Genomic DNA, 15,561 nt, shown 5'->3' with positions numbered 1-15,561 from the left:
ACTTTAAATGCACAGTCATTGTGCCATGTCAAATGAGAAGGAATCGGAAAAGGAGCCACAACATCAGTGTGTCACCATGCAAACACTCACGGCACTCAACCGTGTGTCGCCTTGAACAACCTGCGCGTTGTGGCTGGAGACGGTGGATAGTCTGTGGAGAGGGAGTTGAGCCAAACCTGAGCCAATCATCCCACTCTGTCTGCTACGCCTGCAGCCAGCCCAGATTTCTCATGAGGCTTATCCAGCTGCTGTGCACTCATTTGTCAGTCTTCCTCATCTGCCAGTCTGCGAGGAGGAGAGCGCTGGTACATCCAACAGCCAACCCCACCTCCTCCGTCCTCCCATTTGGTCGATGTGGAGTCATCTGTTAAGGGCTGACCTCTACACCTGTTGCATCTCAGTATGATCTTGGGTCACTATTTCGACCCCCTGCCGCTCACATTTTGATGACTAATATGTGACTTTTGATGAATGACCTTCCCCTCTGTGCTCCAGGGAGAAGTGGGAAGCAGCAACAGATGCATGCTGAGATTGTACTCAGTCCAGCAACATCATGTTATTTCAAGACCCCCCCCTCTCTCTGGGGGGACTTTGTCTGCTGAGCTTCATGGATCAGTGAGGTGACGCTCATCAGCAGACGTGACATTTTATTCACTGGTGGGTACATTTCGTGTGGCGTGAGCAAAAAGGAGAACAGCACTTAGCATCTTCTCACAGGAGACACCCCACGTGTGGGGAAATTAACGTCGTCGGAGCTGCTCCTCGACCTGCTTCCATCTGGTGCTGGAGGAGAAGAGGAGGGAGAGAATATAAGAAAGTTCACATCCAGCCACACTCGCTCGGAGGCAGGACGCCTGGGTTCATATCCTCTCTGTAGCTTCACACTTACACGGTTCCTTTGATGTTTTGTCCCAACACTGTGCTCTGTTATCTCTTATCTTCCCCGAGTGAAGCTCTGAGATTGGAGAGCTGTGGTTGAAAGCCCTCACACCTAGATTGAGGTTACACTTTGCAGCTCAGCTCAGTTGTTTACAATGTGATTTGTACTTTTAATCTGCACCTCGGCCGGACTCTATTATAGGTGATCAACCTCCAATGCCATGTCATCAGGAGGGCACAATAGAGAAGGGCGATAAAATGTAGCCTTGGCAAAGGAATAGGGCTCAGTTTCCCTTTTTTCTCCCTCTGATGATTGGGGTCATCTCTGTTATTACCACAGCGATGTCAGTGATATATCGTATGTGTGTCCATGTGTATGTTCATACGTATTAGTGCTGGGCGTGTGTATCCATGTGCAGGAGCATCAGTCAGAGTGGCCACAGTGAGGGCAAAGGTCAGGGTGGTGATTTAACAGGATGGGGCAATCCCTTTTCACTCTGCACCAGCGGAGCTCACCCTCCCCATCACAGGCTATTTCCAGCCAAGCAATTAGACAATGTCTTTTCTCCATGCTGGACACGTACTTCAGGCCACCTTCACAGGCTGAAACCTCCCCTCCACGCAGCACTGCAGCCATCACAGGTGCTAAATGAGACTGAGGCTCCGGATGGGGCAGCATTATAAATTGCTGTGTAATTCCCATAGAAGTCATCAGTCTGGATTTGTATGGGTAATGTCTTTGGAAAGCAAAAGTCTCACTGAAGAGACTATCAGTGAATTAGTATTCATAGAATAGACTTAGTTATGCTACTTTCCAGTCTCATTCTTAATATAGATTCCCATTTCCTTTACAGGCCTAAGAGGTTTCTGAAATGGTGTTGATGAGGTTTACTTGTTAAACAAGGGATAGACAAAATAACAGGAATAGCTCGCATTATAATGTCATCAAATTTAACCACACCAAAACTATGACTTACAAACGACCCTGATGATATCTGAAATATTGAATATTATAAGCTTCACAATTTATTTATAGTTGGGCTACTTTAAAACATAAAATGTTCCAGTTATTTTGTCCACATTAATGATGAACCTGTGTCTTCTATAGTCACACGGCACACTACTGTCAGTGGTACACATATTAGTAACTGGGCAGTGGGTTTAAAGTGGCTCAAATGTTTTCATGAAAATAAGTGTCTTTTAAGTCATTATTTATCATCAAAGGAGGTAAATCAATGGTGATTAAGCCCATGACCCACCTACACCAGTCCTTGTATTTGACAGTTTTATGGCTGTTTGAACTGGCTGTCTGGTGAGACAGTCAGTCAGGTGTGGTTCACAACAAACCGGCATTTACCGCGCACCACCACAGGCGTCGCCAAAGATACCGAAACTCTTTTCACCCTCCACAGTTTACTGAAACTAACTTTATTTGCACATTTCTAAGCAGGTCCCCTGCTAACAGTTAGCTTATGCCACTGCAGGATGTCTCTGTTCCCGCCAGGTGAGGCCGGACCGGCTGCTGAATGGTCCGCTGAGCTCCAGGAGTCACCGCTTCACTTCGAGGGAAGTCTTTGCTGCTTGTGTTCGCATTGTGAGGCAACGTGTTGTAGATGTTGGTCAGTGTTTGTGAGCTGCTGTGAGCTTTGCTGTCTCTGTGTGGGCAGTGTCGTCACCGCTGAGTGTTAGTTTGTGCTTTTATTGGCACCAGCTGTGAGTTAAGGGCTCGTGTTGGTTGCGCTCGTGTTATTGCTGTTGTTTGACAGCTGCGTCGTGATGCGCTCGTGCTGTCGATGAGGGGTTTGCTTCCTGAGGAACCGCTGCTGGTCTGAGAGCTGCCTGCCGAGCCCAGGGGGCCCCTAACTCGGCTCTATGCTGGAGGTTAATATGTCTATTTGCTTTATGGATATTATATGACTCCTGCACATTCCTCATTTCTGTAACAGGGCCTTTTCACAGCAGGGAGAGCACAGGTGTCATTAATAACATTTATAATGGCTGCGTCCCATTTATTTGACCGAGTTACCTCCAGGACCCTCGTAGTGTGCGTGCTGGCTCACTGGTGATTTATCGGCTCACCAACAGAACTGGTGGGTGGGGCTGGGTGTGACTGGGGGGTCCTCCTCCAGGAAATTCTGAGTGTTAAACACTTAATTTCCTGCAGTCTGGTGAATTTTGTTCCATTTCTGCATCAGCTTATGGTGGAAATGTCTCTATTTATGTAAATGAAAACATAAAATTCAGGCACCAGGTGACAATTTAAAAAATAATGGACTATAATGCAGCAAGGCTCTCAATTTCAGATGTCCCACACTGTCAGCACATCATACTGCTGTTCTTTTGACTGTCTTTAGACAGCTTTTGTGTAGCTAAAGCTGGATTAGTTAGTCTTTATTGGGCAGGCAACACTTCTAAAAGTAAAGTCAAAAACACTACCTAGTGGCACACAACTCTGGATTTGAGACTTTTTGAGGAAAGGTGTCATAATAAGACCTCCTCGTCCTCCTTGTCCCTTCTGGCTCCTCCATGGTTATCAACCAGCCTTGCCTGCACATGGCTGCTGACTGAGATCTGACTATGTTTGCCACAAATGATTCAGTGCTTATAAGAGCTCTTAATTTATATGCATAATCTGGGCATTGTTGCATCTATAAGGACAAAATGCATGTGTACTAAATATATCCCCAACATAAGACTGTCACAGCAGTACCACCCCCTGATGAATATGCAAATTAATCTTTATTGACAATGCAAGGTGTTAGCAATTGTACATTAAATAAATAAATAAATGTGAAATTATTACTACTTCCCCATCTCTTGTTCGATTCTGTGCGATGCTTTTGTGACAATGATAATAACTTCATATTGAGATGTAGCCACATCTAATACTGGGGAAAATTACATGCTACAAATAGAGTGCTACAGGGATGAGTCCTAAAGCCCGGAAATAACCTAACATTTTAGCACATACGGTTCCCACCTCCCAAAGTCAGTGGGCTTTTTGAATGGATTTTTGTTTAGATGACTGAAATAAGGTGTGTTGTTAACACAAGCTCGAGACATTTTCACATTTTATACAATGACATATATATATCATATATATATATATATATATATATATATCAATCAAGAAATACTGCACTTGCAATATATATATATTTTTAAAGGTGGTTGCTAACAGGTGGCTAAATAGGACTACAGAGAAGGTTGGGGACGTTAAACATCACCATTAGTCCACCTTTACAGCCTTGTTGGTTTATGTTTGTGCTATTGCAAACTACTACTACCTTACCATTAGCTTTTTACTTCTGGGATTGTGTTTAGGCTTCAAAAATTACAGAAGTGTTGTTTATTTGTGAAGATGATCCTGCTGAACAAACCGTGTAAGGATCATAAACCTTTGTTTGTCAGAGAGCTTATTTTCTGCAGTAATCTGAAAGCCAATGTAAAAATCCCATTAGTTTTTTGTTGAGGGAACCAGGGCGATGCTAATGTCCGGGTCATCCCTGCAGCTCTCCATATGAAAACGGTACAGACCTGAACACATGCAGAGCAGGTAAAACATGTCATGCCATAAGAGCTGTTACATTGGAATGGCTCTGGCACACTAGGGGGAGAGATGGACTCAGTTTGGATAAACAGCAGATAGACTTTTGAAACGGACTTAAACTGATTTTTATCAAAATGTGATGATAATTTGATTAACTGGGAAGATGTTTCAAATCCAAATGGTTGTGTGTCTGCAACATTGCTACTTATCCAAATGGAGCCATCACTCCTCCTAGCATTCCTGAACACTTACAGTGTAGCAATTCTTGTTGCACGTCTTTTGCCTATTTGTGTTTTTGTTGCATTTCTGGATTTTGAGCACGTTTCTCTTTTAATGTTTGTGCTCTGATGCATGTAGTTTGTCCTTAGGGGACACCGCACTGAGAAGGTCAGACACTAGACACCTAATATCACATCTGTACATACTCTGCTTTCGTATAACAATGTGTTCCATGAGAAATGTTCTGGTGCAGGAAAAGCAGCTCCTGGAATAATTAAAGTACATCAGTCTGCACTGGTGGAGCTAAATCTCACAGCTAATGAGGCCCTGCTGCATCAGGTGTGTGAAGGTCATCTGAAACTCTCCTGGTGGAAATAAAATGAAAGACTTGTAGGATTAAGCTTCTTTGTTTCCATGGTTGGATGATATCAGGGTCAGACAGATGAACCTTGAGTATCTTGTTTTAGAAGAAAGAATACATGTGGGGTGTAGAAAGGCTCCTGGCTTAATCATTTGTGATAAACAGCAGTTATCCACTGCTTTGTTAAACTGTACCATGTGTTTGCCTACAGAAAGGCAATGCTCAAGTGTTTCTCTCCCACTGGCTGAAAGCGTCCTGTAATGTATTTACAGCTTCTTACTATAACGTGTGTCGTGACATGTTCAGATACTCCAGTTTTCCATCAGTGCAGTTATCATTCAGACGGCCTAAGGCTTCAGCTACCTCAGACATCAAACAACATGTACAGTATGAACAGTGATGTGGGAGGATCAAAAGAATCCATTAAAAGTCAAGAAAACAATTGTCTATTTTTGTAAGGGCGTATAGCTACAGTTGGCTTGAACCTGGTGTCAGAATATATTTACATTGAAGTTTAAGCAAACAGGATATCTAAGCCTCATCTTCTCCTCAGAAATGTACACGTGGCTCTGACAGAGCAGCCAGATTAGCTCGTCTCATTCTGACCACTGTGAGCAGTCAGTGTGAAAGATTATTGGATACGTGCGTCTAAAGCATTATGCTAATTTCCCAGGGTTCACGGGAGGGCTGGCTCCACTGTGCGCTAATACGGCGTTTCATATTTGAGGCCGGCTTTTACTCTTTTGATCTCATCCTCTCCAGAAATGTAACATTAGCCTCCACCCGTCACTTGGATGTTTTACCCCATTTAAACGATTCAACTAATGATGAACGAATGAACTCTGAGACTGAGCTTGAGCATCGGCTTAATACAGTAGAGGAACCGACAGCAGTACTGTTAGACCTGTGTTATAGGTTTATAGGCTTTTTCTCAGGAGAATGGAAACACCGGGAGAACGTTACCACTGAGAGTGGGATGTCGTCCCATTTATAAACAGGAAAGTATTTTTAGGAGCGCCCAAGTGCGTTTGTTTGGTTGTGATTAGAACTGTTGTCAGCAGGGAGAAAAGACTATGAGCATTCCTCTGTAATAGCTGTTTTTCTTTTCTAGGGGAAAAGGCTGATGTATTAGCCAGAGCCAATGCACTGTGCTACATAAGATTAAGGTGATGGAATACATTTACAGTACACACATCTATAGGTTCATCTCAGGTAGTTCTGTTCCCCTGTCATCCTCTGTCTTCTGCATAACCCAGAGGCTAGTCATTTCCCAGAGACAGGTTTTGTTTACAATAGGATCGAGGCGTCAGATGTTCTTGTTTGCTGATATTCTGTGAGCTCAGAGGCACAGAGAGGTGTGCCATCAGTTATGAGACAGATGACTCTCGGTACTGGGATGAATTCCAGGCTTCATGGTTCAGTCAGCTGACGAAGACTGTGGCTTTGTTTGCCTCAGAGCTGAGCTCAAGCACAATAACAAAGACACTTGGGAAGTGTCTAGCTCGCCATGCTGCTCTTCCAGTTTGACAGCATGTCTGATGACACAGTTCATTTCAATCCAGGCTATTATCAAGAACATGCTGGGAAGTCAACCTGCCAAACTGGTTTGACTCCGTCAGGTCGGAGATGACAGGGCCACTGTGAACTACCTCCTGTGCAGCATCCCTGCTCTGAAACTCTTTATTGTCACTGTTGCCTCACCTTACACTGTTGGAGTATACACTGATGCCACCATGTGTTCAAAAAGCCAAATTACATGAGGAGAGGAAAACGATAGTGAGTGTGCTGGAGTCAAAATAAATGAATGATGTGTCGTGTGGTGAAGGGTTGCAGGTTTTGGTTAGTTGACGTTTTACAGGTTGACAGTGAAATCAACACACGAAATATTATCTGGTTGACTCAGATCCCCCTCAAGCCCTTTAGGAAGTGTTGTCATTCAACACTTATTGGCACCTGTCATTATTTAGCGCCTGTGGAGAGTTTAACACATGCAGACAGTTAAACCTGAATAACTGCTTCAGTCTGTTGTTAAAGATAGCACTTCTGAAATGTTTCAGCCACCAGAAAATCATCTGAAAGTTTTTTGATAAGATTTAGGTCATTTCTAAAATAAAAATGGCAAGCCTTAATTACCAAAAATGAATTACTCACAGCTTTCAGTTGTGAGTATTTGTTGGTTTTCTATGATTGCAAATACTTCTTAGGTCGGACAAAACAAATAATGTGACAACGTTCCCTTGGACTCTTGGGAAATTAAATGTATTTATGTTTCACCTTTAACTAACCAGGCCAAGCCTTCATCAGATTGAAATGTCCTGAGAAGACACACAACACAAGATATACCATAAAATCCGAATTAGATATGAATCCTGAATGAAATGTGTAATACAGTTATACAAAAAACCTGAAGAGCTGTCTGAAACTATAAAAATGAAAACTGTCTGAAAGAAATCCTGGAGCACTGACTTGGATTTACAGAGCCCAAATGTTGTTATGTATATCTAACTGCATTAGTTTCCAGAGAGGGAGTAATTGATTGACTGAGAACTGGCAGGTTAATCAATAATGAAAATAATTAAGTTTAACAAGTTAATTCAGAGTTTTTAATTGGATCAGTGTCAGGATTTCACACCATGAAACCTCTGAGTGAAAACATCCGTTACCCACTGACCTGTGAAACACCAGAGCTGCTGACTGGTTTTGTTGTGTGTTGTCTCATCACTGCTCTCTGTTGTTGTTGCTGTTGTTGTCATCAGTGTGTTGCTTGATAAAGAAGTTGTATTCACAGGAACCTGTTTTCACCCCGTCAGACACCCGGTTCTGTCGATCACCACAGTGGATAGTGTGTCTCTTTGCAGACTAATAGCTTCTCTATTCCTGTCAGGCAGTAACTTCATTTGATTATTGATAACAACTCAATCTGGCTGCTTTTCGATCAATGAAAACAGCTCCGGCTGACTGCACTGCTATGAGGAAATGAAATTTGTGTGAATACACTGACTAGATGCTTCATCAATTTCTGAACCTTTGCCCAAAAAATGATGAGAATTATTGAATTTTCTGGTAGCTCTCTTTATGAATTGATAATCTTTTAATATTTTTGATAAAATGTTATATAATCAGTTAATGGCTTGTGTGAGTCCAACTGTACCAACTGTATTTTTGCAGCCATTTCCTCGTCTTTGTCCATCTGAGCACTGCCCCTACCCTACGCTGTCTCTGTCTCTGATGGGATGTGACAGACGAGGCAAATCGAGGGAAGAGGCTTAGATACATGAAAAGCCAGGTTCTGTCCAGTGGAGGAAGGATTTGTAGCAACATCCAAAAGCAGTTTACTCAGGGAGTTTAGGATTTTGTTGGTCAGTGTGTAGAATAGGCTTTGCCAGAAATAGCTGATAGAAGCAGGGAGAAGCACCGGCTGAACACAATAGTTGTGATGCAGAGTTTGAAGTAGATTTCATGACTCAGGGAGACGACGTAGCTCCATGTTTTCTAGAAGGTCTCTAAGCTGATGCCCAGGCAGCAAAGAGTCAGTTCTGACCTGGTCAGACATATGACATTAGAGCTGAAATGACGATCTGATTAATTGATAAGTTGATAGAAAACTAATCTGCAACAGTAAATCAACTGTTAATTGTCCAGTCATTTTGTTAAGAAAAAGACCAGTCATTATCTCGTCCTCTTAGATGTTAAGATTTGCTTCTTTTCTAAGTAAACTGAACAGCTTTAGGTTTTAAAGTTAAATTGAGCTGTACTCTGGGAATTATTAGCTGATTGATCACTAATGAAAATTAGGGCTGCAACTAACAATTATTCTTTCATGTAATATACTGATTATTTTCTTGATTAATGGATTAATTGTTTGTTATATAATTTATGAGAGAATAGCCTGCAAATTGTGGAGGAATGTCCATCACAAGTTCCCAGAGCCTTTAGTGATGTCTCAGATTGTTTTGTATAACCATCAGTCCAAAATCAGTCATATAAAACAGAAATGCAGCAAATCCTCACATGTAAAAAGTTTAAATTCCAGTTGTTGTCTGGTTTACTGACTAAAATAATTGTTCATTATCATAGAAGAGTGAGATTTCCAGAAAGTATTCACATTTGAGAAGCTGGAACTAGAGACACTTTTAAAATACTTTTAAAAAAATTGTTGAATATATAAAAATAATTATTTTTTCATTGAGTAATTGATTTTTTTAAAGTTGATTACTTGGTTAATCGTTGCAGACCATGGTGGGGTTGAGGTGTCATCTTGGAGCAGTTATGAGAGCCTTTGTGTTAAGTTTATTTGTAGCAGTTTGGCACCATCTCCTGGTGAAAAGCCTGAACTACCACACACTGTAGTAGGAGTCTTCATGTGTTCAGGTCTGAAAGGAAACTTGCTGTCTGTCCCAGGAGCAGGAGGCATTCATGTGGCAGGAGGAAACACAGGCTGCCCACATTTCCCACCAGTAACAGATTGAGCCAATGTCTGATTGATGCATGACCCGGGTCCATCGGCGCTAAACATCAATCAGAGAAGGATGCCTGAATGCTGTGGTTATTCAGTGTAATGGGAACATCGATAACTCTTGCATCCTCTGATGAATACACAAGTACTGTGCCATGATTCACCCAGTGAAGGCGGCAGTGATGTTACTCAACCAGCACGAGCCCTCACTTGTCCAAGTGGCTGATGTGATGCTGATGATGTTTTAACTGTTACCAAGTCAGCAGAGATGTGCGAACTTCATCTTGTGGCTTTTTAGGCGATTGATGACCTGATCAGAGGTGACTGTGATAAGTGGTAAAGTCTTTATAGCTACTTCATAACTACACAATCAGCAGCGTTTAAAGTACTTAAGAAGCAGATGTGAGTTGCAGCCAAAGCAGTTTATCCTCTTTAGGAGTCTAATGTTGAAAGTCATTAAGTGTGTAAATGAGGAGTGTCAGAAAGACATATAGGCTCTGTTTACTCAGTTCAGTGAATGTGGGTGGAGGAATAAAAGCCAGAAAACAGAGTTAGTACACATTTTTTAATAACATGGCACAATTTACATAACACAAGTTTAAATGAGGAGCATGCTGAAGATTCAGTCGCTTCATTTTTTCTCATTTTTGTACATGATCTAGAAAGACTTCATTTTTTTCCCTGTACATGGTAAACAGCAAAAAAAGTTTCTCATTTAACAATCTTTTTGAAATACGCATCAACTAACCACTATGGCTCCGGTGGACATTTTTATGTTGGATTAAAAAACACTGCACAACATGATATCACAGAGTTTGAAGCGCACAACTAAACCTTCAGTGGACTACTAAAATAGATCTCTGCTCATTAGAAACAAACTGTCCGTAGTTTAGACTTGCTTTTTTGTCTTTTGATTTTGTAGGTACAACAACTTAGGAAAGCACTTTAATACACTGTTTGACCAACAGAACCTATTTCCAAAACATGTACTTTACACTCCTTCAGTAGGGCTTATGTGCTGTCATAGTGTTTGATGTGCTGCATTCTCCCCAGAACAAGACTGGTGGTAACTGAGTGAAGGAGGAATAAGGGGGGTGGGGAGTGTCTTAACATTTGTGCTGCTGGCTTTTTACATTAAAAATACATTGAAATGCAATACTTCCATCAGCTGTTTCTAGGATTGTCACCACATTTTATCATAGTTGAGAAAGTAATTCTCAAAATATTACCAAATTGCTGCCTACAAACCATGGAGCCAGGGACCCAGTGTTCATCAAGTCTGAGTTGTGGGGAGAATACAGCTCTTTGTCCTTTACTGGTACAGTCAGTCGTGGTGAGAAGGCCAGCTTTCAGAAAGGGAGCCCAGACATTTGTTGCATAGTTGAATATGGGGTCTCTGGTACAATGCTAATCAGCTGCGTCAACCAAAAAAAACAAAGGAAATTGCAAAAATCACATTCTGAATCACCGCCGTAATACTCCTTTGTTTACATTTGTTCAAAGTAAAGCTTTCAAAACACCCTTTTGCATATTTGTACCATGATTTTTAATCCATACAGAGTGAGCACAGCGACTGTACACATTATCTACACACTTTGCTGTCAGTGCCAAAGTACCTGTACATTCCAAAGTGGTTCATTCTTACTCCACGTCACTTTGCTGTACAAGAGGAAGAATGAACACAGAAAGCTGGAGCAAACTGGGAAAAAAAAAAAAATCTTTAAAATTTATTTTTTGTTCCATTATTATTGTCTCTTTGTAGTTTTATACAAAAACAGTTCATTGTGTGGGCCAGCCTCTGCCCACATAAGTTATTCACAGCTATATTACAGTCTTGCTTTGCCCAAAGCTAAGTGCTTGGTGTGAGTTCAGTGTTAGTGAGGCACAGGGCTGAAGGGGCACTGAGTCTGCTAAGGCTCAGCTCACCGCGCCTCAATGTCTTTGTGAGCCGGCCTGTCTCTGATATCTGTGGCCAGGGGAGTAGTCCGTCTGGGGGAGCCGGGCCGGGCACCCAATGTGGGGATGAGTGGGGGCGGGGCACTCAGAGAGGCGGTGGGTGGTGTTTTGTTCAGTATACCGTTCTGATGGGCTGCGGCTGCTGCAGCGGAGGGGCTGACCCTGGAGAAGTGCATGCCTGGGAGTCCAGGGGCCATAAGGCCCGGGGCAGGGTGGGGAAGGTGTCCGTCAAGGGCAGGATGATGCATTGCTGGGTGGAGGCGCCCATGCTCATAGTCCTCTCTGAGCATGTTGAGGCGGTCGCGCTCCTCTAGCTGGGCGCGCTCCTGCTCCCTCCTCTGCTCCAGGGCCAGAGCGTGGGAATGGTCACGGTTAAAGTCATGAGGCTCACGATCCCTATAGGAGCGCTCGGCCTCATAGAGACGAGGCGCCGCCAGCCGGTGCAGAGGGTCATTTCTTAGCAGTAGGTCCCTGGCCAGAGGATCCCGTCTGTGAATGTCCAGGCCCCTGTAGGGGTCCCTCATTGGGTCCCAGTGGAAGGCAGGGTAGGGGAACCTGTCAGCTCCTGGGATGGGGCTGATACCCATGAAGGGAGCCACCACTCGAGTTCTCTCCAGGCTGCTGATGCTGTTGATAGGGTGGACACCAGCCATGCCCATAGGCATAGGCATTGAGGAGGGAGGGTGGAGGTTTGGTGTGGAGGGTGCCTGTGCTGGGTGCTCACTTGGCCTCTCTGTAGCTCCATCCTGTTCCTCCTTCCTCTCCTCCTTCACTTTCACTTCACTGCTCTTCTTCTGGTGCTCGTACGGCAGCTCCACCTTCTTCTCCAGGACCTCTCTGCTCAGGCCGCTGTTGGGCCGTTCTAGGCTGGTCTGCCGGACATAGGGTGACGCTGTCCCCCTGTTAGACACTTTGTCCTCTGACACCCGCCCGTCATGGATGACAGGCGTATCCTTGTCGCTGTGCTGGTTGTCTTTGAGCTTGTGGTCGTCTGTGCCATTGTCTTTCCAGGACTCTGAGTGGTCCCTCTCCCTGTCTTTTGCCTTGTTCTCTTTGTCCCTCTGAGCTTCTCCAGAGGCTGGGGGCAAGTGGTTCCTGTGGTGCTCTGGAGGCCGGCTGTGGCCAAGAAGGCTGATGGGGTTTACAGGGACTGGTGACGGATGGCTCTGGTGACGCTTCTCCACAGAGTCCCTAGAAATACAACCAAAAGGTACCCATCAGAACCAGTACTACTTTAGTTCAGAAGATTAACTGGGAGTATTTCGACTTCTATTCCAAATTAATTTGACAAATTACATCACAAGGACAAATAAGCTAACAAAGCAAACTCCTGTTTATCTCTGTGTCCTGGAACAAAGTAAACAGGAGTCTTGACTAATCACATTTGGCAGCTACCGTCTGCTGCACTGCACCCACCTGTCCTTGTCTTCTTTACCGACCAACGAGTCCCGCTTGTCAGAGTCTCGGTCCCTTTCATGCGAGCTGACCGAGGTGCTCCTCTCAGAGTCTCCGGGTTTCAGCCAGGGTGGTGGTGTGGGGAAGGAGGGCGGCGTGCGGTGCAGGCGGTTCCACGGCTCCTGGTGGCTGCTGTTACTGTTGCTGTTGAAGTGCTGCTGTGCGTTGGGGCCATCTTTGTGGCCGAATACTGAGTTGGCCGCTGTTAGGGATTCAACACGTGGAAAAACACGGCAGGACACAAGTTAAATGCGTATCTCGGCATCTTGATCTGTGTGTATGCATTTTAATTCTATTCTGCAGATGTTCTTATACAACTTGAAGAACAATAACTTTACAAACAGGAAATATTATTACAGCTGTACTGATTGTTGTCCAGTAACATTTACTAATGATCAACAGTATCATTCATGAGGTTGAAACTCACTTAGTGCCGGATTTCCCAGTCCTCCGAAGGCTGATGAACTGAGAGATCCCAGTCCTCCAAATGATGTAGGCCTCGTGAAAGGTTCTGGTGGGAGACACAAGGTGTTACCATGCATCCAATCAACATCTTAATTTTCCTTTTTCAGAATGAGACTGAGAAGAACTGAAGAGTCCTCTTACCTAAGTGAGATGCTGGGGTGAGGAAGTTTCCAGGATGGTGGGGCGGATGGCCGAAGGGACCAGCTGAAGGGTGTGTAGGACCTGAGGAGGGAGAGACAGAAGGCATCACTGAAACCTTGATCAACCACTGATGAACCTATGTAAGGTAATTTGGCATAAAAGTTTATTCTTGACCTTGGAAACTGTATTTTGACAAAAAAAAAAAAAAAAAAAAAAATCTTAAGGTCCACTTGCTTTTTCTGGAGCCTTCAACTAGAGACTGATCAATAAATCATTTGGGTCGATATGTTTGAGGTATTTTAGAAGCAGTTTCTCTCTTTCATATTATGTTCTCTTGAGAGCAAGAATAAGTTTACTTTTCATCTCTATAATGTCCCACTCAGGACACATCTTAGTCACAATTCTTTACCAAAAAAAATAAAAAATCAAGGGTCCCTTATCTAACGTTGTATATGTTGTGTGTTTTTGCATTAAAAGTAGTGTCTGCTGTAATTTTTTTGTAGCTGTGCTAGAGGTGAGGCTCTTGGGATGCAATGCTGGTAATATCATTCCACACCGACTTTGGTCCAGACTGAGATATCTCAAAAACAAACACAAATTTTGTACAGAATATTCAACATCCCCAGAAGATGAAGCCCACTGACTTTTAATCTAGCGCCACCAGCAGGTCAAAATTTTCTCTTATCCATTAAATTATCTCAATACATCTGTGATGGATTGGAGCAGACTTTAGAAATCCAGGTCCTTCTTTAGGATGACTTAAAATTTTCCTCCAGCACCACCATCAGGTTAAGGTTTTAATTTGTCAAATACTTGGGTCTGTGACCAAATTAAAGACTTTCCCATCTTAACTCTCAAGTACAATACATCTCACAGACCGATGCGAGGCTCTACCACCTTTGAGGAGAACCACAAAATGCTCTTGAAAGTTCCAGAAAAATTGGCTATGCAGTCCTCAAATTAAATTAAATGTTATTGTCAAAAATAAGGGTTAATTCTATGTGCAGTCAGTATTCAGGGACTAAAGAGGGGGACTACACTGACATCTTTATCTCCATGTTGTGGGTAAATCCTGCTGGTTGTGCCGTCTGGGATTGGTCACAGCTGAACTCAGAAACAATGATGTGAACAGACAACAGCTCACTCTGAGCAGGAAGAAGTGATCGACTGCTGCTGTATGTCAGAGGCTACTGGTGTTAACCATCAATCAGTCTCTCTACACAGAGGTCTGACACACTCACCTGCAGCGGAGAAGAGCGTTGCAGGCCGTGCCAAGTCGCTGGGGTGATGGATGGCGCCAAAGAGCCCAGGGCCCGGAGGTCGACTAAGGAACTCAGGCTTGAAGCCAAAGTCTAGCTTGTGAGGGTCGACCTGCATCTGCTGCTGGAAGACGCCAGAGCGACACAGAGAAACACATGAAAAACCCCTTTACACAATGTCACTGAGGTATAACTGGCTATTTTACAGGTTCTCTTTATAGACCCATCATTATAACCTGAAGAAAAGATGGTTGTAACTGCAGAAGCCATCAAATTTAAATTACTTTTCATTTTAATTATTTGAACAGTATCTTGTTAAGTGACCTGTACTCATTGCAGCAGGAGAATCACAAATTTCAGATCACTATCAAACAAGTAGAAAGGTCAGCTTCTATCTTTACAATATTCATTTGACCACAGATATTATAATTAAGAAGCAGTGATAAAAGGAAGAGACTAGAGAAAAGGAAAAGATGACTGCTGTTTAAAAGAGAGTATACGTTATTCAGGAGTATACGTGATGAACTGATGAAGCCAAATTCTCCTGAGGATTTATTTTTTTTGCAAACTAAAAAAAACATGATTTTTGAGGTAATTGTTGATTTACATGAGTCCACCAGAGTGATGGTGAATCAGCTCCAGGAACTCCTCAGAAGAAGAGAAATAACTTTTGAATTTTTGTAAAAAAAAATGTCACCGTCTCTTTGTGTAGTAGCATCTTAAAGTTGCAGTCTGATTGTCTTTTCATGGTGACAATAAAGTTTGTTGATTTCTTGTATACTTAAAGGACATATTCTCTATACAGGTAGGATGAAACTGA

The 15,561-nt window shown here is 43.1% G+C and overlaps 1 protein-coding gene and 1 long non-coding RNA gene across 19 annotated transcripts in view; one reads left to right on the top strand and one right to left on the bottom strand.

Annotated features, from left to right (window-relative positions):
- Window positions 1–1,396: 1,396 nt before the first annotated feature.
- On the top strand, window positions 1,397–15,521 carry LOC139607404 (uncharacterized). The gene is made up of 3 exons (XR_011684846.1): window positions 1,397–2,760; window positions 13,449–13,627; window positions 14,707–15,521. It is a non-coding gene; the product is annotated as an uncharacterized lncRNA (long non-coding RNA).
- The window catches only part of auts2a (activator of transcription and developmental regulator AUTS2 a), a 314,983-nt gene continuing 309,433 nt past the window's right edge, over window positions 10,012–15,561 (bottom strand). For 11 of the 18 annotated variants that reach the window (XM_071460195.1, XM_071460200.1, XM_071460188.1 and 8 more), the window contains 5 exons: window positions 14,724–14,865; window positions 13,483–13,563; window positions 13,304–13,387; window positions 12,838–13,090; window positions 10,012–12,612 (listed from right to left, as the gene is read on the bottom strand). In XM_071460195.1, coding sequence (XP_071316296.1) covers window positions 11,388–12,612; window positions 12,838–13,090; window positions 13,304–13,387; window positions 13,483–13,563; window positions 14,724–14,865 — 1,785 coding nt within the window. In that variant the 3' untranslated portion in view covers window positions 10,012–11,387. The remainder of the gene's footprint in view (window positions 12,613–12,837; window positions 13,091–13,303; window positions 13,388–13,482; window positions 13,564–14,723; window positions 14,866–15,561) is intronic. The other 7 variants (XM_071460198.1, XM_071460190.1, XM_071460197.1 and 4 more) reach the window with 3 other exon arrangements.

This window comes from Trachinotus anak, unplaced genomic scaffold, assembly GCF_046630095.1.
Source record: "Trachinotus anak isolate AG129_WGS33_773 ecotype Australia unplaced genomic scaffold, CSIRO_AGI_Tana_v1 ptg000024l, whole genome shotgun sequence".
Taxonomy (NCBI): Eukaryota; Metazoa; Chordata; class Actinopteri; order Carangiformes; family Carangidae; genus Trachinotus; species Trachinotus anak.
The sequence above is the reverse complement of the archived record's forward strand: the minus strand, read 5'-3'. Positions and strand labels throughout refer to the sequence as shown.